Source organism: Radiomyces spectabilis (genome assembly GCF_025331425.1).
Source record: "Radiomyces spectabilis strain NRRL 2753 chromosome Unknown BYT42scaffold_10, whole genome shotgun sequence".
NCBI classification, from domain to species: Eukaryota; Fungi; Mucoromycota; class Mucoromycetes; order Mucorales; family Radiomycetaceae; genus Radiomyces; species Radiomyces spectabilis.
Window position 1 is genome coordinate 1,305,544 of NW_026251935.1, and position 20,755 is coordinate 1,326,298.

Below are 20,755 nucleotides of genomic sequence, written 5' to 3' on the forward strand. Positions count from 1 at the left end.
CATCCTTCTAGGCGCGTGAAAACATGGCAAAATGTATACAATTTTGAGCATAATATAAATTGGAACACATCCTACGATTCAGCGACGACAAAGAGTAAAAGAAAGCGCTGCAAGTTTTGCAGAGAACAATTTAATCAAGTCATTGAGGTGATTATAACTGATGAAGGAACAGAACGATCTGCGTGGACACCAGGCTCTCGTTGGTCAACATAAGCATGATTGATACGATACGTGAATGAGCCACATAATCCATGAAAAGGGGGCGCCCACTGTAACCTTGAGCTTGCATACATGAACGATTACTGATTCGTTTCGATTTCCAGGGGACCGGTCTGCGGCGGCTGGCATGATGGGGTCTCAAACGCATATAAACAGCTCTCAATAGTAGAGGCCAAGATTGTTCTCTTGAAATTGTAAGCGAGATTCCGCAAGCAATGGAGAATAAGCACTTGACAATATAGTCAACTTTATACCACAGTCATATACTATAAATATAAAACCGTAACGAATAAGCACCGACTCGCTTCTTTCAACAACGTTGTCGACACATGCAATGTTCGTCTGGTGGTGCTTCGAAAAAAAAAAATTATACCATCACCCCCAATACAAAGGAAGTACAAACGCACATGGGAAAAAGGTTCTACAGATATGTTTCTGTCTTGGTTCATTCTTGTCAGTGCCTTGATTTCCGTGGTATTCTTTATTAGTTTATTTTGGCTAATTCGTGAGCTTTCGTTGTTTCGCGAGTCAGGCCACCAAATTTTGAACAAAGAAAATGATTATGCAGGATGAGAATCGGACCGTAAATAAAAGTCCCATTAACAGATTTGTCAAAACGGAACACGGCGCGCAGCCCCTAAAATTTTGATCGAACAAAATCGACTGACGGAGAAAAGAAACACTTCTTCTTCCACTTTTTTAATTTCCACTGTTGAAAAAAGGATTACTATTTCTCCATCCACAATCACTTGCATTCAACATGACTAAAGCAGCATTTCTTGGCGATGCGTGCTCTGAACTTTCCAGTACTTTGAATAACCACAAGGCGAGCACTGTTGGACAAGGTGAGTTTGTGGTTAGTCATTATCCATTTGCACTTGCAGCATGTTGATCGTCTTTTTTCACAGACAAGCAACTTGTGAGCAGAACCAAAAACAGCCTTCTATGCCCCATAGGCGACGAATATGTTCGGTTCACAAAGAGCCTTCCGCAGCATCCATCTAACAAAGGATCTGCCTATGACTATCCCACCCCTGTGTCCTGGTGAGCGAGACTTTTGCGATGAGCAGGATTCCAGTCCCAAATCATTGAGGTATTCGAAGACGCTGGAAGCGCAAAATACAGCACCGCACCGCCATTGAAATTTGGGATCGCAAGCCCTCAGAAACGTGGCATAGCCAGGCCCCGGAAACGTACACGCCTCAAGCATACAGGCACAATTCTATATTCGTGCGATTCGTTGACCGCTGACGAAGATGTAAAGAAAGACAAGCTGATGCTTGCAAAAACCGGTCGCTGGATACCTCTAGTGTACGACACGGGTGATGAAGAGTATGTATTTTTGGCATCCAAGATATCCGCAGCTGTCATGCTGCAACCCGATCCGCCTGTCGGAGTGTGGAAAAGCCCAATGCTGGATACAGATGTTGCGGGCCAGCTCGCCACGCAGACGGACTCCGACTCGTTTATCCATCACATCAAAGCATCCAGGTACGATAAATGCTCCTTTTTTTTCTCCATCATAGTTCTAAAATATCTAACTCTTTTTCCCACATAGTGAAGCAGTCAACTACCTGCCAAGCCCGCCCATACCGAAATAAACGCTGAACATAGCGGGATCCTCAGCAAGGGTTAGCTTATATATCCTCAGGTACGCTACTGCTAAGCTCAACTACTGGCTGGTGCAATCTTTGTCGATGGTGTAAATGCCATCCTCATAAACACTGTTGAGACGTACAGCCGCAAGCCGATAATGGATGCTCACTTTGAACAGCGGCTGCCAAAGTGCGAGCGAATCAATCCAACGATAGTCAGTGCGCCAGCGAAGCTTTGCCGCGATGAAGACTTGCAGGTAGACTGGAATTGATGCCTAGGAGCAGCTATATTAGGTAGAAGAACAGTGACGAATGAAGCGAGCAAGATTCGCGACGAAAAAGCGGCAACGGAGAGCCAAGTTACGTTACGACGCGCCGGTACATCAGCAGCGACTATACTTAATGGTCGAGAAGATGCTTATACCCGACAATGGTCCAAGTAGCAAGCTTGCGGTTCGATGGCCTGACCAATTACACTGGTTAAGGCGAACTCGAACGGAACGTACTGGTTATAAGGACCAAATCGGTTGCGTTGGAAGGGCGCAGTATCCGGCGAGAACTTATAGGCCACTGGCTTTATCAACATTTGTTGCTTCCGATCGTTGAAGTATACAGATCCCAAAGGATCCAGGCAGTTCACGCTGGCTCCCTTGTACTCATTTCAAAAACGGCATATTGCATTGACGTACAAGGTTCCTAAAGCTCCTTTTGCAAGTGGCAATTCGGGAAACGACGTTTCAAAAGCAAAGAGAACGCACGACAAAAGAATACTTTCGACTGTTTAACATGAAGAAAATTAGTTTTTGCTCTTTCGCAAGTCTAGAAACAGAACGCTGTCTATTCTGGTAAATACTACAAAAGTTTTTTGAATCTCACCGACTCGATACTTACCATCAAAACTCTTCGATATCAATAGGGATCAAATCCGCGTCGATGGTACTGACGTACAGTTCGTCTTTAAAAAAGCGAGCAGATCCAGTTGAAGGCATCCTTGACAGCACAAGATGTCCAATCTGGGGCCTCGACCCTGGTGCTACGGATGTCTTTGTAGCAGTCAGTGGTTCCGGTCAAGGATCGCACTGTGTCCGCAGAATCAGTACGCCCGAGTACTATACCGTTTTGCAAATACAACAAGGCAACCAGGAAATGAAAGCAACACATCGAGGGTGCCCCAAGCGTAAAGCGTATGATCGACAACATACCATCCGCGAAAACAGCATATATTGATCAGTTCGTTATTCCCACCAGTGATGTGAAAAAGGTTGTTCTCGACACCAGAATGGGCAATATATTGGTCACCTCAAGCATTCGTTTGGATACACAGTCAGCCAATCTCGGTCCTTCCACGACTTACTTGTACCTTCCTAAAATACGCACGTCTTCCTGGACAACGAGTCGGTCGACGCATTGAGGGATATGTTGGATAACGAGGATACGGTGTCCGCGCAGGTTGTTCCCGTATTATACCAACTGCGGCAACTGAGATCTCAAGTCTGACTGCGTCATCGTTGTTATATTTTCCCTTCGAACTTCGGCTGGCAATTATTTGGACGCTCTCAGGACAGGATTCCCCGCAATCAATTCCCTCCCAGGAAAAAGTGGGATCGTTGCTGTTCGTAGCTATGCTACGGCTGTCATTCGTCAGGGAGAACAAGCAGTTTTACCCAAAAAGAAGTCACGGCGATGATCGAACTATCAAAGGATACAGCAGTACGAAGGCTCCTACTTAGCATCATGGATGTCTTTGAGGAGAACCTTAATGTTCCTATAATTAGGAACCAGCGTTTAAACGCTAAACTGTCCGAATTGCCGCCATTGTCTTTGCGGGTAATGCCAAGGAAAACAAGAAGAAGCTCATGCTTATCACTGAAGCCTTCTACGGAAAATGAAAACCACTTCAATCAGGTGCATAGTCGTCAAAAGTCATAACTGAAATTTTTCCTTTGAGATCCCAAAATCATATCAATAAAATTCAACGCATACATTGCAAGCAAAGTCAATAAAAGAGAGCAATAAGGTCCTGCCCAAATGTTTTCGTTCATGATGCCAGTGCGAGATGATTATTTGCGTTTCTATTGTTCTTTCACAAGTCGCACATGTTACGATTATGATTCCGCCATTCCAGTACTCGTAACGCACATTTACCATGCGTGTGTTTTTTTTGTTCCATTTTGCAGTCGACGACGCAAAAAACTTATGTCACTTTTTAAATCACCTTTTGTGGTTTGCATTTCCTATGCATCAGCGTTCAATCGCGCAAAATGACTAATTATCTCTTTAAAGGTGAGTTTATGATTAGAACGATTTGTATTCAGGTTTTATTAACGCTGACAGTTTTATTTTGCGTGTTTTTATGCCCTTGAGATCTCTTATCGACAAAGCGGCATGCCGGAAAGAATATACAAATTTATATGAAGATGAATATTCCTTGCCAAAGAAGAGGTCGGATTGGTAATATTTGAGTCGGGTATGTAATTGATCACGTTGAATACAACAGATAAAAATTTCCCAAGACGGGATAAAGCTTAGGGATGCCTAGTAAGGAGGTCTCCCGACTACGGAATTTTCGGCCATTTACGCCACCCCGCTTTGACTTCTACGTGTGAATAAAGAGCTTCTTCATCCTGACGCATGACAGCCATAGCTTTGGGACGAAACAGCACCGACCCCGCTTTTTCTTGGAAGGGATTGGATTGGGGGGGGGTATCTTGACCAGAGAGCGTCCTAATGCTTGCCGGCTGAAATTCCAAGGGCGAAGATCGCGACGATGATGCACGGCATTAGCTGTAGGTTGACAAGCCGTCAAACTTGGACCTCAGTTGCCCTAGTTAATATAGTAACCGAAATAACCTGCGCGGGTACCAGATTCTCGCCGTTCAGCATAACCCTCACTGTGTCGATTGCTCGTTGTCCAGGAACACGCGCTGTTTGGGCAAGGCACGAAATGGGTCGTAGAAAGACCGAGGTTGACTGATCGGGTATCCAAACGTATGCTTAAGGTGACCAATATGTTGCACATTCTGGTACCAAGAACAACCGTTTTGCTATCACTGATGGGATGCAAGCAAATGTTGGTAAAGCCATATAGGCTGGAGGGAACGGGGCATGACGAAGGAGTGTTTGGCAGCCACCGGTTAAAGTGAGACAATTCACTTTATCCAAGTGTCCAGCTTCAACCATTTTCAGTTTCCAGTTATGCCAGTCCAAATGGGTAGCAAATTGTTTCATGCTGAGAGTCGCGGCTGTATGGTTCAACGGTGTTTATTAGAATGGCATTCACGCCACCGACAAACATCCAAGCCCCCTTCTTGTCCAGTTGAGCTGAACTTCCGTAGGCTGCGTTGTTGCTTTTTTATCTTCTTCTGGCGAACAAGCTTTGCCGCTGATATCAAGGACCACTGGTGTTTCTTTGATTGCTGGTCTGTAATGCTAGACGGTCGAGGTTGGTGAGGGAAAATTATGATCTGTATATGTTGTGGGGGCGCCTGCACTGCTAAAGATCTATCAGAGCCTATATGTCTTCGTGGGTGCTGACGACTTTCTTGAATAGCAGCTTGAAGAAGGTCTTGGTCCTCCTGATCGTTTTCATCGCTACTCTGTTGGCTCGAAAGTGGACTGTAGCATCGAGGCTTGTGATCTGGTGTTTTGTAAAGCGATGGTGTTGTAGGCGCGGGCGAAAAAATTGTAAAGCTGTGCCTGTACTCTCGAAGTGGAATTGTCTTGATACCAAAGTCAGGATTAGCCGCTTCCTATCATAATAGAATGTTTAGCAATTTTTGCACTTAGTTGATACTGTATAATGTACTCGATACAGTGGCTGCTGAAAAAATAGTCCAAACCTAAAAGTACATTCCCTTGTCTACATTGTTGCGAAATCCCGGTGATCGCATTTGCAACTCATCGCATTGCATTCACCATTTTATTTTATAAGCGGTCGGTTTGGACCATTTTTTTCAATCAATCCACAAACAAGAAGAAGCGTATATTTCCCCGTTTTTCTTCCTTGCCGGTATAGTAAACACGGTGAAATAAAAATATCTTTATTGTAGCGACCTCTAAACAACATATGCGAAGTATTTCCGGTAGATTCGTGGGAGTTCAAGAGCTCCATTAGCTCCATGTTGCATTCGGTGCATAATGGGCGGATCTGCAGACCGCCATCGCGCTGCATCTTTTCTTTTGAATACGATAATGCCGCAACTTCTCGTCATTTTGCACTGGAAGGTTGCGTGTGAAAAAGAAAGAAGGAAACTGTGTGGTAACGATAAACGGCGTTCTGGTGCAGGAACTGTTCCCGGTTCAAGGGGTGTTTTTCGCTTCAGCATGTTCTTTGAGCGGGATTGAATTTTCGGTTCGATTTCGCATCAGGCACTCTTTGATTGGGTGCTTTTTGGGAGGAAGTTTTTTCGTTTAAGCACTTTCGGTTGGCTATTTTTTGGAAGGTTTGTTTATGTTTGACGACCTAGTCCGTCCTTTAGGTATTTTATCAAAAAATCCTGATAAAACGCCTGCAGAACGAAAAAGACCGATGAAAACATCGTCTGCAAAAAACGAAAAAGATCCCGATAAAAACCTGCAGAACGAGAAGTATCCGCTTTCTGATTGGTTGATTTTGGCTGATGATGGTTTTTACCCTATCCTGAACGAAAATAGGAGAACTCTGCACAAAAAAGCATGACGCAAACGGCGCCCCGGGTAAGCAACCATTTGACGGAAAAGCGCGCGGCAATATCCTTTTTTTTTTTTTTTTTTAATCCAGGATAAATTCTAATACCAGATGCTTATGGTGTTGGAAGCACTTGTTGGCTTTCCTGGGTCCCTCACATTCCTCGGTCAAGTTTTTTCATCATTTGACAGGACAAGATGCATAATCACCAAGAATAGAGCATGATTATTTTTGCTGGGGACACATCGCATCATGCTACTTGAGAGCGTCAATCATTCGAACTCATCGATTTCATATGATATTATATATTTTTGGCACTTTAACCATGTTCATTAAGCCATTCTCTTCTGGACACTTGTGTATGCGTCAAAGGGTCAAAACTTGATGAGCTGCATCATTACTAAATTTTTCAATTAGCACAAGTGATAACTGCCACTAGGCATCAGAGGTTTATTGCTTTGATCAATGACCGCGAGGATTCATTATTTACTAGACTAACTGCCCCAATTAAAAAAGAAATCCCATTTAATGCCGGATCATGCAAAAATAATCATGTTTATATTTATCGAGGAGCGGTTCCCTACAGTTATTGCCGTCTGTATCCCATCCCGAAATCTTCAAGGGAACATTGGCGACATTGATCAAAGAAAATAAATGGTCACTACCTGAAAGGGAAAATCATCAATTATATGGCACCGGCACGGGAAAATTTGGAGCGCGACACAAAGAGAGAAGGCTGGTGAGACAAGTGTCACTCTAGTTACATGCAGTGAACTGCTGCATTTGTGCAGTCAAGAAAATGACTTTTATTCTACCTGTGTAAAAAACACGGCCATACACTGCCATGGTGCGATCATTGTTTAACGAATGTTTTTTGGCAAAGCAAAAATACAGATGCATTGACCGTGATCATGATACTGGTTGTCTCTCAATATGACATTGACAAGCATAAAGCTCATTCACCTGTGAGACAGTTTTTGGGAACCGGTATGATGCTGCCCGCAAGTGCATGTATCACCGTCATTTTAATTGGCATATCCAAAATCTAAAAAGTTGGCTGGCATCTAGTATGCCAAGACCATCACCATGACTTTTCCCACTTGTACCTATTTATAACTCCATGGACTCTAGAAGACATGTCCCTTTTGCGCCATTTCTATCCGTTTATGTTGACACCTGTAATTGTGCAGCTTACATCGACACTAATGTTGGGGATGCCCTAAAAAATTTGTGAGCAAGTCACTGGATGCTATACCTTTAGTGCTATGTAGTCATTCATTTATTATGTAGGCAGTGATTCTCTAAGCTTACGATACGTGGACAAGCTCAGAATCCATTAAATCATATTGTCACTATTGAAATGATGAATAAAAACAAACACATCAGCAACGTCATAAAAGAGTTGTAGGTGATGATCTACAGGATTTTATTTACATTGTTTTTTTTTAGCTGTCATTGTATGTGATCTACCTCCCAAGGCTCTTTTAACACAATGAATAGATATGAAACAATGTTTAGTGTAAACAATAAAGAGACCGAGTGATGGATTCAAAGAGTATTGGCTACTCGGCTCAGAAGATATCTTATCACCCTTGCAAAACGGCTTTTTGTTCGGTGAATTTTCTTTCTACCTTGTTGAACAATAATGGAAAAAGCTCAAAGCAACCAACAAAAGTAAGTGGTTAGTGTGCCTGGAAATCAATCAACCAAGCCTTCATTGGGAATACCGGGGAATGGCTGTTTTTTTGAGCCATTCGGTGGCACAAAGAATCTATTCATGGGAATCAGTGGTAATTTCAATACAAATTACTGTCTTCCAATCTGGTAAAACAAAAAAGGTCATTTCTGTGTCATGAAATACTGACTAAATACATGAACAAACTGATGTGTAAGTTTGCACATGCATCTGACCTCGATGTATCCAGATGATGCTAAATGTGTTTCTGCTTTTCCCTTGGCTGCGTAAGTTTGGCGCTTATAATAATGAATGTTGTAGCAGATGCTGTTTTTAGATTATCTGAATTTGAAACTTGTCATCTCTGTATTCTCTATTAAACTTTTTTTTATGTTTCTTTTTGTCCCTGCCATCTTAAGCTTCAATGCAAAAACGTGGTAGATTCACCAATCTGTGGCGGGCACAGTAGTCTTTTGTTCCATTCTTCTTCCGAGAGCCGATTTCCTCTCCATTGGCGGCCTTATTTTTTTCACTCATGTTACGATTTCTTGTTCAGTTGCTCAATGTCATCCATTTGGGCTACGTTTTGACGATTTTGGCCCCTGCATTTGGTACCACTAGCGCACCCAACTGGCCCATGCGTTTAAAGCATCTAACCCGTTGAGTTTGTAGCACACCCTTTCACTGAAGCTGTAGCGTCCACCGCCGAACCTGTTTCTTTATTAGACTGGGCCATCGTTCGCCCACACACAGTGCCTCACGAGAAACGCGTGCCTTCCTGGGAATCTACCCGAGATGAACCCATTGCCGCCATTCAACATGACGATCATCTTCAGTTTACCATCCACAGCTTTAATCAGACAGTTGTCTTGCATCTCTACCCCAATCTCGATCTATTTCATCCAGATGCTGTCACTGCCACGGAAGACACAACTGAGCCACTTCGCCACTCAGATTTTCGCATCTACCGCGGTTATGTCACGAATAGGCAGGATGAAACGACCCCTATCTTGACCACGGCCCCATTGGACAAATTTCCCTCAGTGTTCAATTCGGAGTATCAAAACTCCATTCTCGGTTGGTCGCGCATTGTTGTTCGAGACGATCTCACACAGTAAGTCCGTGAAATATATACGAACCGTCCATTACGGTCTACTGGTGCCTAATATTCCTTATCAGCCGTGACAAGCTTTCGTATCCGATCTTTGAAGGCACATTTAGCGTACACAACGAAGTATTTGAAGTAATAGCTGTAGACGACGGTAAGATCGTACAGCGTTCCAAGAAGCTGGAACCGCGCTCCGATACCGAAATCCGCATGATGATTTATCGACACTCCACACCGTTTCTCACGCCGCGCAGTGAACCATTTTACCCAACATGCGGGATCGATGGACTTCAATACAATCAAGATATCCTAAACTCTTTCGCTCCGCCCGCCATTTCGAATTCGCAGTACGGCAGCCCTTCGCTCGACGCCGACAGGGTCAAAAATAACGTTGATTTATCCAACCTTCGGTCAACCAATGCTGCTTCTGGATGCCCTTCGACAAGAAAAGGTAAGAAACTTGTGATGACCCCATTCCCTAGCAGACAAGTTGCTGATACCCTCTTTCTTATCTGACATAAACGTAGTGCTTTACATGGGCGCTGGTAAGTAACGATCGCCAAATACTATTGTTCGAAAGCATAACGCAAGTCTTGTTCAACATGGATGCGAATCCTGTAGCTGCTGATTGTACATATACTGCCGCCTACAAGTCACCGGAGAACGTGCGCCGACAAATCATCAATAACTGGAACAGCGTCTCTGGATTGTATGAGCGTACATTTAACATTCAGATTGCGCTTGTCAATATCACGGTGATGTCCCAGTCTTGTCCTGAGGACCCATTGGCTGGACCGCTGTGGAATCGCGCCTGTTCCCCGAATTACTCCATCAAGGATCGGCTCAGTGACTTTAGTCTCTGGCGGTCTTATGTAACAGAAAGAGACGCCGGACTCTGGCACTTGATGACAAATTGCCCGTGAGTACTATCTGTGCGTCGCGAAGGAACGAAAAGATCTAATGATAAAACCGTAGCATGGGATTAGATATCGGTATCGCATGGTTGAAACAACTGTGTAATGCGGATGCTGTCGCTCAAACAGAAGACGATGGAGTGATGAGATATGTTTCAGGCACAGGCGTCTCATCAGCTGGTAAGTCAATTTCCAGTATCTTTCGCCTCGGCCGTTGCCGTGAACCAACCATTCCATGCTCTTTCAGGTATTGCCGAGTGGAAAACAGTTGCCCATGAAATTGGGCACGGCTTTGGTAAGTCGATGCGCTTTTGATGACACTCACGAGAAAAGAAAGTTGACTTGAACACCGTTGCATTAACCCAGGTGCAGTGCATGATTGTACGAGCGATTATTGTCCATGTTCGGGATCATCTTGCGGTTGTTGTCCGTTGAGTCAAACCATCTGCGACGCCGATGGCATGTATATGATGAATCCGAAAAATAATGTAACGTCCAGTAATTTCAGCCCATGTTCGCAACAGAGTATATGTCGCAATATAGCCGAACAAGGAAGCTGCTTAAAAGGTAAAAATCAATGTGTCCATCGAATCCATGGAATGATCACCCAAGCATATTTTATTTATAATATGAACAATAGATGTGGATGACGCTCACCAAAAAATCCAATCGTTGGGAAGCTGCGGAAACGGGATCAAGGAGGATGGTGAAGATTGTGACGCGGCTGGCCGAGATACCCCTTGCTGCGATCCATTGACGTGTAAATTCCGTGAGAATGCCGTGTGCGAGTAAGTCATTTTTCACGATATGGTACACCCTCGGTATATGTAGTTCGAGGGCCAACTAAATGTATGATTTGTGAGTAGAGATATCAATGATGCGTGCTGTTCTGCATGTCGATTACAGCCGAGTTCTTACGAATGTCGACCTGCCATTGGCCCCTGTGATGTGGCCGAATATTGTACGGGTAATTCATCGGCGTGCCCGACCGACCGATATGTAGAAAACTTGACGGAATGCGGCCCAGGACTGCAATGTGCCTCTGGCTATTGCACATCACGTCATGAGCAGTGCAAAGCGCGTGGCTTTTATATTGATCCGGCGCCGGCGTGTCCAGCCACCGACGACGAATGCCATCTCACGTGCGCCAATGCGGCCGGATCCGGATGCATGGTATTTAACGATTTCCTGATCGACGGGTCACCTTGCGGCAAAAATAAGCAATGCCAATCAGGCCAATGCAAAGTCAGCCACGCTGGTAAGTCCCAACGCACTTGTATTGATTGCTGTCGTTGGTTAACTGACACGGTAGGATCAGCGACATCACATATCACGGTTTCCCTGGCAGTCTTTTTAGGCATGTTCACAGTCTGGATAGCCCTGTAGTTCTTCCGTGTCTGTATCCACGCATGTCACCGTGAGTAACACACAACTCATAAACGAACGATACCGGCCGTGAGAAAAAAAAAATATCAAATTTTGCGTCAGTGCTATTCTTTATTGCTACCAAAAAATTCCATCATGTATATTCTTCCTTCATACCCTAATCAACATCTTAATCATCGAGCATGACAATGTTTTTTATTTATTCTAAGTTCAGGTTGCACGATACTAGACTGCGCCGTTGTAATGTGAATGTGACACTCAAGATAACGAGGCCAACACATCAGTCAATGTTTTCATATCGTCACGAATGTTCTTTGCAAATCGTAGAATCTTTTCCTAAATAAAGTTACAATCCACGTGAGTCAACGGCACCGGATAAAATGTCATTTTCCACTTATTTTGTACCTTGTTATCCAGTACTTCAATGGTTTGGGTCAATGCATTGTAGCGGACCGAGAAAGGGCGATTCATGTTGGCGGCGAATTCACGCACCTTTTCTTGCGCGTCTTTAAATGATTCGGCAACAAAGTACACCTTTACAGAAAATGAACGATGAGTAGATCCGTCACTCCACATATCAAGAGGAGAATGAAGCAACACTTACAGGTTGGAATTCGGTAATAGGGTATTTCTGAAGGGCGGTTTTGGAAGGATCAAAGGGTCGTAATTCGGGTTTGTCGGACAAACAGTATTCGAGTTCACCAAACGAACTCAGCAAACCCGCACCGTAGGCTCTGAGCTCACCATCCTGTCGACATAATCCGAATTCTACCGTGAACCAAAAAATGGTGGCCAGTTTTTCAATATCTTCATCGGAAGCCCCCAGTGATGCCAAACCAATTTCCTGTGAGAAATCGGCAAAGTCAGGATCGGCAAACTATACAAAAGAGTATGAGGTGGTTAGTAAGCAAAAATCATTTTTACCAGCAGAGAGAGAGATACATACCAGAGGAACATGGCCTAGTAACTCGTGACAGCAGTCAGGCTCGGGTGTGTAGAAGGGTTTGGAAGAATGACGGATGTACTGGGTAGAATAGAAGACACGGAAAGCAAATGCATTTAGAAAGTCTCTGCTGGACAGCAGCCCCATGACTGGACGCAAAGTGAACCCGGTGCAGTCTTTGAGGAAACGAGAGATGTGTTCGAGTTGCGGAATTCGCTTGTCACTGTAACCACAGTTTTGTACCAGCAAAGGGAAAACGTACTGGTGTTCACGGCAAGCATGCGTAGGGTACATGGAGGTCAAGTGGCGATACACTTTACCCCACGTCTCATTCTCCTCTTCCGTGTAGTCGACTTCTGGGACCGTTTGTCCGGTGCGGTAGGTTTTGGCAATCCGGGTGATTTCCGCACGACGAGCACGGTAGACCGGATCATGCGCACCAGGATGATCCGAACCTTGTAAAAAAGAAAAAGAAAAAGCGTTCAGCTGGTGGAACCTTGGCGGCAAACAAGTGTGGGAATTTTGAAAAAAAAAGTGACATACTGAGTTCTTCGCCCATTTCCAGGACCTTCTCTGCAAATGTATCCAGATCTGTCAATTTGCGTGGGAACCAAGGTACGCTATCTTTGAAATTTTTCTCACAATGGTCAACAACGTGTCTAATTCGTTTTTGGTGCTTCCTCAACAAAAAAAGACACTTACCTCCCTTGGAATCCGACCCAATCACACACACTTCCTTTGTATGCTTGCGAAGCGACTCGACCACGTTTTGCACTTGCTTAGCATCCACGGCATCGAAATCCACAAAGAAATCATAATCCCAATCCTTGGTCTTGCTCGGACGGCTGACAGGTCATCAAAAAGACCAAAAAGTCGAATAAGAGGAGAGAAAAAGCAAACCATCGGTTAGTCGATTCATTCATTTATTGATTTGCAAAAGCGTTTGGGCTGATGATCTTTGCTTTCAGAAGCTACTTACGATTCAATGCGGGTCAACGAGATTTCCATGGATTTGATGGCAGAAAGGCAGTCATCCAATGCACCGACCTTGTCAGTGATGGAGAAGCAAAGAGTAGTCTTGAGCGAGTCTTTGGGAGTGTGAGCAGGAGACATGGTTCAATTGAAACAGAGCTAGAAGAAGTAAGAGAAAGATGTCAATTGAACTTGGCATCGAACCTTTTCCGCGGACATTTTTATAATCATTGAATAGTCCCAACCAAGCGCAGGATAGATTCGTTTTCCACGGTCACGTGTAACATAGGCAAGGTTTCCATTTCTGTTAACGATCTCTGTGAGAAGGCCCTTTTCTTCTTCTCTTTCTTTGACCTTTTCTACGGACAAGATTGATCGAACCATCGTACGGACTGAATACTTTACCGGGGCGAATGTTCCGAGCCACCGACTGAACAAAAAGTCGGATAGACAATCATTAGATTTCCGCCATAGATGATCGGCCGAATTCAACCTGATCCAAAGAAACAAGTGAACCAACGCATACTAGTAAACTATTTCGAGCGTATGCACCGTCTCGGTGGTTATTTACTTGGACGTATGATATGTTATGGTTCGGTAATGGATGTACGTGATGAATCCCGAGCTGAGAATATATGTGGATCTTCGCAGTCAAGGTTTGTGGTTTATGCATACATGGGGTAAGAATACTGGAATGCATTGAGAATAAAAGACAAGAGCAATAATTGCCCATCTAAATATCGTTATTCGGTGTTTGGAAAAAGCCACGGGTGTAGGTGTAAAATGATGTGAATTTGAGAGAACACTCAAGCTCTTTTTGCGCTCGTATATCTCTGGGTTATCAGTTGAGAAATCAGAGATCAAACAGAATAGCACCTCTTAGATCTGTCAAAAGGTTCTCATAACACCCTATATTTATCAGATCATGGCGCTTGTTGGTGAGCAGCATCCCACAAGAATTTCATGGTTTAGCTTGACAACAACCGCGACCTTTTTGTGCTGGTTCAAACTGTACCAAAAATTCCCTCAAATTTGAGCAAGCCTCATGAAACGATTTCGAGGTTTCGCAATGCAAGCTCATATGAAAAATTACTTGTTGTAACGTTTGATCCATCCACGTTGAACCGTTTGGGGTACGATGAGACGTAGAAAAAGTGTAAGAAATCACCGGATTGGCCGAGAAACCTATCATGAGAAACGAAGGGAGTTTCCAGAATAGGAAAAATCGTCGTCATTGGGTCATGTGGACGGTCATTGAAAAATATGGCTGTCTTTGTATAAAAGGAAAACGCGACCACAACGGTTTCGTCTGGCTTCCCGCTTTCTCGTTTTCTTCGAAAAAATGAAAGTGTTTACGTCTCTTTTGCTCACTGCCTTACTAGCCACGCTGGTGCGTGCATTCACTCCCAACTTTATCATTCAAGATGGAGTTCAGCCTTTCAAGAAATCGACCGACCTCATTGAAAATTGTGGCGATCCCGATGATATTTTGGAGTAAGCTACTTGGAATGTCATAAATGATAACGCAGGAAAATAACCGGGTTGGTTTTTAACGTAGGATTGACTACATCACACTTGACCCCGATCCACCAATGAGAGGCCAGAACTTGACGATTGACTTCAAGGGCACCTTAAGTAAAGAGGTGCCGGAGGGTACCGTAGCTCATGTGGAGGTCAAATTCGGTCGTATCAGTCTTCTGAGAAAAGATTTCGATCTTTGCCATGAAATCGAGAACCTCGAAGAACATTGCCCCATTCCCAAGGGTGAATTGGTCTTTACCAAACAAGTCACTTTACCCTCCCAAATTCGTAAGTTTTCCACAAAGAAAAACAGAAAAATGGGCGATACATCAAATACACTATAACTAATTGCTTACTTTATTCTCACCTATTTTCCTTGCTACTTTATTCAACAGCTCCCGTAAGTGTTACAGCGACGTTGATTCTCACCGGGAAACGTGTGCGTTCTAATTTTTTTCCCTTCCATTTGTCATAGGGTCGATACACCGTCAAAGCCGTTATTGACACGCCTGACGATGAAGAAGTAGCTTGCCTCATTGGACGTGCCACCTTTTCACGTCGTTGAGTCAAGCAAATCACAGCAAAATACAAACCGATACAGTCGATGATATGATGTTAATAAACAGCGTCAAGCTGAGTTATTCTTGGTGATTTATTTTCTCAGTTGTTATGCGTGATGCCGTTCCGAAATAAAGAGAGAGTTCACGTCAAGCAATGGGGCCGTGTTTTCAAAACATGCATGTATTGTGCAGCGGTCTTATTAAAAGTTAGGGTCCAAAAACTGCCATTGGGCGCAAAAACTCGTCATGCTGCAGTGAAATCACTCCATGACTGGAAACCATTTTTTGTGTGACCGTGATTTTCGCAGACCGATTCTCCATGTGTTCTTTATCCGATCAAGAAAGGAGCGATCCCTTCAAAAGGTCTTCATAGTTTTCCTCTAGAAATAGTGTGTATCTCCAGTTGACATGCGAGAACAGTAAAGGTGCAAAATCAAAATCAAACTTTTTCTCTCTTTTTTTCTTTCTTTCTTGTGGATAGCGATTCAATTAGAAACGCTTCATTCTATTTTTGTTTTCATAGAGACGGTAACCGACAAACAGGACAGCAACGAGACCCGCGGCCACCAACAATTTAAATATAAACGAGAAGAATCCTCCTGAGCTGCGCTTCGGCTTGGGAACGTTCACCACCTAAAATAAATTTAACAACATTAGCGGGGACAGTTACATTTCATTCACGAAGAAATACGTACAGGTGCTGCTTCGATGGGTTTAGCAGTCAACGATTTCGCTTCCACGCTCACAATGTCGTGGTTATCTACAGAGATATCAAATCAGCCACCACTGCACCATCGGTTGATGCCAGCATTTTCTTATTATTATTACCGGTGACTTCGCCTGTGTGTGCTGTGAATCCGAGATACATTCTTTCCGGTAATTGGACTTTGTAAGCCTGGTAGATCACAAAAAAAAAGTTAAACGGTTTCTTTTAGCATGCAACGCTTTGAACTTGTTTTCTATTCCCTTTTTGTACAGCACGTTACCTTGAAGCATTGAGTCCATACGTCTTCTTCTTTCCACATCACGTCCAATTGCAGGTAATTGTTTCTGTAAAAGGTCAATTTGCCGCGAGTGGGGAATTCCTTCATACGGAAATCGGCTTCACAGCCTTCTACCAGTTCGGTGGTGCGTCCATCCTTGTCGTTCTCGTACACTGCCATCCCATTGCCCAGCATGCTGGTGATGTAAGGGAAAGTATGGCGCTACAACAAAAGCATCGTTAGAAACCAGTACCGAGGTTGGGGAGAGAATGTGAAATGATTTTCCATACATGAGCACGTTCATTATCATAGGTATCAAAGAAAATGCCCAATCCATCAAATCGATTCGTTGCGCCAAAGACATCTCCAGTACCCAATCTTTCCTTGACGAGCCACACTGTGTAAAGCAATGATTTCAGTAAATTGAAAGCGCGTGGATTGATGAAGGCAAGGAAAAACAAGGCGGGCAACCCCGACTTACTCGCAAATCCGTCACCATACAAATGGCCCGAGGACCCGTGCACACGGAACTCAAACTCTACTTCAAAGTTGTCGTCGACAATAGGCTGTAAAAAAATGAAGGATTGATTTAATCATTTGTTGTTCCTTGTCCGAGCCAAAGCGACACTTTGTTGGAAAACTTACCAAACGAGACCACAGGAAACCGACTTGCGACTGCTGATTGCTAGTTAAACGAATTTGACGATTGGTGTTAATGATGGTATCGCCACCGAAATCAAACCAATGATTTTGGAGGTCATCGTCTAAGATGATGATGATTGTTACAATGACTCCGGGTCAGTGAAAAGAAAAAAGTCCATAAAGGCCAACGAATACGGTACCAATATAAGGCATGGCGATGGAATGGGTGCGCATCGGCAGTTGTGCCTCGGCACATATGAACGATGTGACGGCCGTAGCCGCTAAAAGGATGGCAGATAGAAAACGCATAGTCTCTGCCAACAAAAGTGAGCCTTCAATACCAATAAAAAAGCGACACGCGAGCGGAAAAGGAACTCCACCTTTTACGTTGGGCCAAATTAAGCCCTGCTTGGATTTGAATTCCCGCCCACGGAACGGGAACGCGGTCTAATAAGCATCCAAGAAAACCCCTTTTTGCTGTGGGGCTTTGACGATATCAAAAAAGGTTTATTCTTTTTAACTTTTTTTTGGAGGAGGGATTCAGTTTTTCGGATAAAGAAGTATTTATTTCCCTGTATGATCTGGTTTTTTCATCGACCATCCTTGTTGCATGCATTGTTTTGCAAGCATAGTCATTTGTTTGATTCTAACATCATCCCATTTTTCATAATCATTTCTCTCAGGATGCCAGTAACAGAGAAAGTTTTGTCACCCGAAATAGAGGGTCAACAGATGTACAATATATATGATATATATGGATGACGGTTTTGGTTTTGTCTTTTCTTTTATCATCATCATCAAGTGCTTCGTTCCATCAATCGACCTACAAGTTCTTGCTGGATCTTGGCTTGTCGCTTACTTTCAGCAATCGAACTTAAACTACGTAAATCATTGACAATGTCCTTTGTCTTTCCGAAATACACTTCCCGCAAGGAGTTGCGCATTTTGCTTTCCATGTCTTCCACCATACGTCCGATATTGGCCACGTGGGCAGAGGGGTCGTCTACAGGATAATCTTGCTCAGACTAAATAAAAGAGAGACATCGTACGCATTACAAGGTACGAACAAACAAGTCAGAAAAATCACCCATGCAAAAAAAAAAAAGATAAACACAGTTACGGATAGCATTAATGCAACATCAGAAAAAACGTACTTGTCGTGTCATACTGCCGCTCAAGTTCATATTGCCAAGATCGTCGTTGTTGGTAATCATATATAACATGACGGTCGATGTCAGTTTGTAATGTGCATTACGTCCGCGTTCCTGGACTTCGAATACGTGGATGGAATCCCAAGCGCCTTTCATGCGACGCACACCGTCGCCCACTGTTGGAAAACGAAATGGCTGAGTCACGGCCGAATCATTTTTGTAAATGAAGAAAATTACCTTTTTTGATCAAGACAACGACGGCAAATTTATCGTCAATGTCGAATGTGTATACGGATGAAACGCCGCCTGCATAGTAAAGCTCACGGTAGGTATCGAAAGCGTCGTTCGCGGCGACTTCCAGTTTGCGGAGACTCGGCGAAGGTAATGTGCCGTCTGGCAACTCGGGATCATACTCGTTGCTCCATGGCGAACTACAGGACCATTATTCAGCATCCAGGTCATCATCACCAGTTTGTTTAATGAAAAGACGTCTCACCGATATGAATCGCCGTCTCTGTTATAATCACAGATAAGATAGTCCCTGCCAGTCTTTTCGCAACGACGCACTTTGAGGGGTTGGTCAATAGCCGACAGTAATTCTTCCACCAAGTCTGGATGCACCAAATCCATGAGCTTGCCCATATTCTCTTCAATATTCTGAGGCGGCAGTCGGCGCATCAAGTCAAGCGCGCTTTCATATTGCTCATCCTAACAACATTAAACGCTTAATGGCTCGCTGCATTAACTCTATATAAATGCCGAATGCAACAAAGTATTGCAAACGTATATACCATGGTGTAGTGTTGAGGTTTAATGGAAACAAGAGGTGCAGTCAGCGTTCAAGGAAAGCTCCAGGTAGGCCCACCTCCAAAAGCCATTCCGCCATCTCGAATGAGGATGTCCCCGATTGAATCGCCGACATTCAGCAAATGATGTCAGAAAAGAACTCGACTTTCCCAAGCCGGAGCGGCTGGAAAACGAGTGGCTTAGCATCGATTGCCCAAAAAAAAATTTGTTCATCCTTTTCTTGGAAGCTCAGCGGTGGTGCTCGAGCTCGCCCTTTTTCTATTTCGCTCAAAGTTAACCATGGAGAACTCTGAAGGCAGACTCGTTGATCTTTACATTCCCCGCAAGTGGTAAATATCAATATACACAGTTCCACCTCTATACTCTTGTGAAAGAAGGAAAAAAGAAGCACTAATTCTTGAGCTTTCAATTTTTATAGTTCGGCTACCAACCGTCTCATCAATGCCAAGGACCACGCTTCCATCCAGCTCAACGTTGGTGATGTCGATGCCGAGGGTCGCTACACCAACTCTTTCTCCACCTACGCTCTCTGCGGTTTCGTTCGCAAGGAAGCCGAAGCTGATGACTCCATCAACCGTCTCGCCACTCAGGATGGTTACTTGAAGAATGTCTGGTCTTACCAAAAGTAAAAAAGTCCAACAAACAATTCATTCATCATACTTGTGAATAAAAGAAAGAAAGAAAACCCAAACAACTCTTTCGAGTCCACTTGTCATATTTGTATAAACACCATTGGGGTTGGGTTTGGTTGTGTTTTTTTGTATATAAAAAAAAGGATGCAAGGATCTATGATCAGAAAAATGCCATGGTTATCCCCTAAACGAATTGCTGTCTCTTTTTCTTTTTCTTTTCTTCCCTTTGTTTTCACATCACTCGTTTCAATGCTTTCTTTTCCGATTCTTTTTGCCACCTGAGGCAGGTTTGCTTGCCACCACTTCGGGTATCTGAGGGCCTGAAGGGACGGGAGCCGCTGTGGTTTGTCGCATTTCGGTATCTTCCGCTTCTACAAAGACGTTTTAACCACCCACTTCCTTCCGCATTGTTTTTCCTTTGAGCGTGTAGAGAAAATAAAGTTACCTGATATCGCCTGATTTTGCATTTGGCACATGAGTCGCATGTTGAGATTAATGAACTTTTTCAGGTCAGAAGCTTGATTTGTTTTGTATTGCAAAAGCTGAAGGTTCGCATGGTTAATTCAGATGTACTTCTTGTGGGTCATGTCACGATATTTTGGAGACACAACACTCACCGTACGGTCATTGGTGACTTTGAGAACTAACTCTTCTTGAGCGTGACGATAGGTTTGAACGTAGCGGGTCTGATGAAAGAAGCACACATGTGAGCGGGTGGATAGATGCCAATAGCAGCATTCAAAGGTTCGCATATATTACTTGTTCTGGAGAAGCCGTATACAGTTCCTCGACGGCTTTCTGAAATTCATCCCACGTTGCAATGTACATGTTGCAGTTGAACAAAACCCTTTCCACTGGCTTTCGCCCTCTTTTTGGCGCCAGAGACTCCTCTCTCAATGGGGAATTCTGTCTTTGAAAATCAAGTCACACCCGCTCCACCCATGGCCCACGATGCGCATTGCGCTTGATTACGGTGGTTGG

General features: G+C 43.9%; 7 protein-coding genes across 7 annotated transcripts; 3 read left to right on the forward strand and 4 right to left on the reverse strand.

Annotated features, from left to right (window-relative positions):
* Positions 1–8,492: 8,492 nt before the first annotated feature.
* On the forward strand, positions 8,493–11,563 carry BYT42DRAFT_647090 (Metallo-peptidase family M12-domain-containing protein; the record flags this gene model as incomplete). Its single annotated transcript, XM_051572701.1, has 11 exons — positions 8,493–8,766; positions 8,828–9,269; positions 9,335–9,714; positions 9,791–9,808; positions 9,885–10,182; positions 10,239–10,357; positions 10,425–10,472; positions 10,544–10,744; positions 10,818–10,965; positions 11,044–11,435; positions 11,490–11,563. Exons 1-11 carry the CDS (start codon positions 8,691–8,693, stop codon positions 11,561–11,563), a joined length of 2,196 nt encoding a protein of 731 aa, XP_051421283.1. The 5' UTR covers positions 8,493–8,690.
* Positions 11,564–11,679: 116 nt separating this feature from the next.
* BYT42DRAFT_60093 (Biopterin-dependent aromatic amino acid hydroxylase-domain-containing protein) lies at positions 11,680–13,673 on the reverse strand. The gene is made up of 6 exons (XM_051571012.1): positions 13,486–13,673; positions 13,050–13,351; positions 12,510–12,961; positions 12,168–12,440; positions 11,969–12,097; positions 11,680–11,893 (listed from the first exon to the last, which is right to left on the reverse strand). The coding sequence occupies exons 1-6, from the start codon at positions 13,617–13,619 to the stop codon at positions 11,822–11,824; spliced, it is 1,362 nt and encodes a 453-aa protein (XP_051421284.1). The 5' UTR covers positions 13,620–13,673; the 3' UTR covers positions 11,680–11,821.
* A 1,113-nt stretch (positions 13,674–14,786) lies between these two features.
* Positions 14,787–15,731, forward strand: BYT42DRAFT_579400 (ML domain-containing protein). The gene is made up of 4 exons (XM_051569385.1): positions 14,787–14,972; positions 15,037–15,287; positions 15,395–15,399; positions 15,475–15,731. The coding sequence occupies exons 1-4, from the start codon at positions 14,821–14,823 to the stop codon at positions 15,562–15,564; spliced, it is 498 nt and encodes a 165-aa protein (XP_051421285.1). The 5' UTR covers positions 14,787–14,820; the 3' UTR covers positions 15,565–15,731.
* BYT42DRAFT_579402 (legume-like lectin family-domain-containing protein) lies at positions 15,732–17,559 on the reverse strand. The gene is made up of 8 exons (XM_051569386.1): positions 17,385–17,559; positions 17,188–17,306; positions 17,024–17,108; positions 16,833–16,939; positions 16,546–16,764; positions 16,388–16,454; positions 16,255–16,319; positions 15,732–16,192 (listed from the first exon to the last, which is right to left on the reverse strand). The coding sequence occupies exons 1-8, from the start codon at positions 17,491–17,493 to the stop codon at positions 16,049–16,051; spliced, it is 915 nt and encodes a 304-aa protein (XP_051421286.1). The 5' UTR covers positions 17,494–17,559; the 3' UTR covers positions 15,732–16,048.
* A 26-nt stretch (positions 17,560–17,585) lies between these two features.
* BYT42DRAFT_579404 (F-actin-capping protein subunit beta) lies at positions 17,586–19,401 on the reverse strand. The gene is made up of 5 exons (XM_051569387.1): positions 19,127–19,401; positions 18,832–19,043; positions 18,573–18,766; positions 18,339–18,511; positions 17,586–18,209 (listed from the first exon to the last, which is right to left on the reverse strand). The coding sequence occupies exons 1-5, from the start codon at positions 19,127–19,129 to the stop codon at positions 17,982–17,984; spliced, it is 810 nt and encodes a 269-aa protein (XP_051421287.1). The 5' UTR covers positions 19,130–19,401; the 3' UTR covers positions 17,586–17,981.
* On the forward strand, positions 19,335–20,054 carry BYT42DRAFT_60317 (30S ribosomal protein S21e). The gene is made up of 2 exons (XM_051571069.1): positions 19,335–19,471; positions 19,561–20,054. Exons 1-2 carry the CDS (start codon positions 19,422–19,424, stop codon positions 19,769–19,771), a joined length of 261 nt encoding a protein of 86 aa, XP_051421288.1. The 5' UTR covers positions 19,335–19,421; the 3' UTR covers positions 19,772–20,054.
* Positions 20,021–20,602, reverse strand: BYT42DRAFT_616335 (signal recognition particle, SRP9/SRP14 subunit; the record flags this gene model as incomplete). Its single annotated transcript, XM_051572055.1, has 4 exons — positions 20,021–20,145; positions 20,220–20,316; positions 20,392–20,460; positions 20,534–20,602. The coding sequence occupies 4 exons, from the start codon at positions 20,600–20,602 to the stop codon at positions 20,021–20,023; spliced, it is 360 nt and encodes a 119-aa protein (XP_051421289.1).
* Between the last annotated feature and the right edge of the window lie 153 nt (positions 20,603–20,755).

Excerpts from the sequence above, each read along its gene's own strand:
- BYT42DRAFT_60317 (XM_051571069.1), top strand. The coding sequence starts at position 19,422 with ATGGAGAACTCTGAAGGCAGACTCGTTGATCTTTACATTCCCCGCAAG. Across the intron at positions 19,472-19,560 it reads CTTTACATTCCCCGCAAGTG|TTCGGCTACCAACCGTCTCA; the intron begins GTAAATATCAAT and ends CAATTTTTATAG.
- BYT42DRAFT_579400 (XM_051569385.1), top strand. The coding sequence starts at position 14,821 with ATGAAAGTGTTTACGTCTCTTTTGCTCACTGCCTTACTAGCCACGCTG. Across the intron at positions 14,973-15,036 it reads GATCCCGATGATATTTTGGA|GATTGACTACATCACACTTG; the intron begins GTAAGCTACTTG and ends TTTTTAACGTAG.
- BYT42DRAFT_579404 (XM_051569387.1), bottom strand. Across the intron at positions 18,512-18,572 it reads CGTTGTCTTGATCAAAAAAG|TGGGCGACGGTGTGCGTCGC; the intron begins GTAATTTTCTTC and ends GTTTTCCAACAG. Across the intron at positions 18,210-18,338 it reads GCGGCAGTATGACACGACAA|TCTGAGCAAGATTATCCTGT; the intron begins GTACGTTTTTTC and ends TCTTTTATTTAG.
- BYT42DRAFT_60093 (XM_051571012.1), bottom strand. The coding sequence starts at position 13,619 with ATGTCTCCTGCTCACACTCCCAAAGACTCGCTCAAGACTACTCTTTGC. Across the intron at positions 12,962-13,049 it reads GGAAATGGGCGAAGAACTCA|GTTCGGATCATCCTGGTGCG; the intron begins GTATGTCACTTT and ends CTTTTTTACAAG. Across the intron at positions 12,098-12,167 it reads CTATTACCGAATTCCAACCT|GTGTACTTTGTTGCCGAATC; the intron begins GTAAGTGTTGCT and ends TTTTCTGTAAAG.
- BYT42DRAFT_579402 (XM_051569386.1), bottom strand. The coding sequence starts at position 17,493 with ATGCGTTTTCTATCTGCCATCCTTTTAGCGGCTACGGCCGTCACATCG. Across the intron at positions 16,765-16,832 it reads ATGATAATGAACGTGCTCAT|CGCCATACTTTCCCTTACAT; the intron begins GTATGGAAAATC and ends CTTTTGTTGTAG. Across the intron at positions 16,320-16,387 it reads ACACACAGGCGAAGTCACCG|ATAACCACGACATTGTGAGC; the intron begins GTAATAATAATA and ends ATATCTCTGTAG.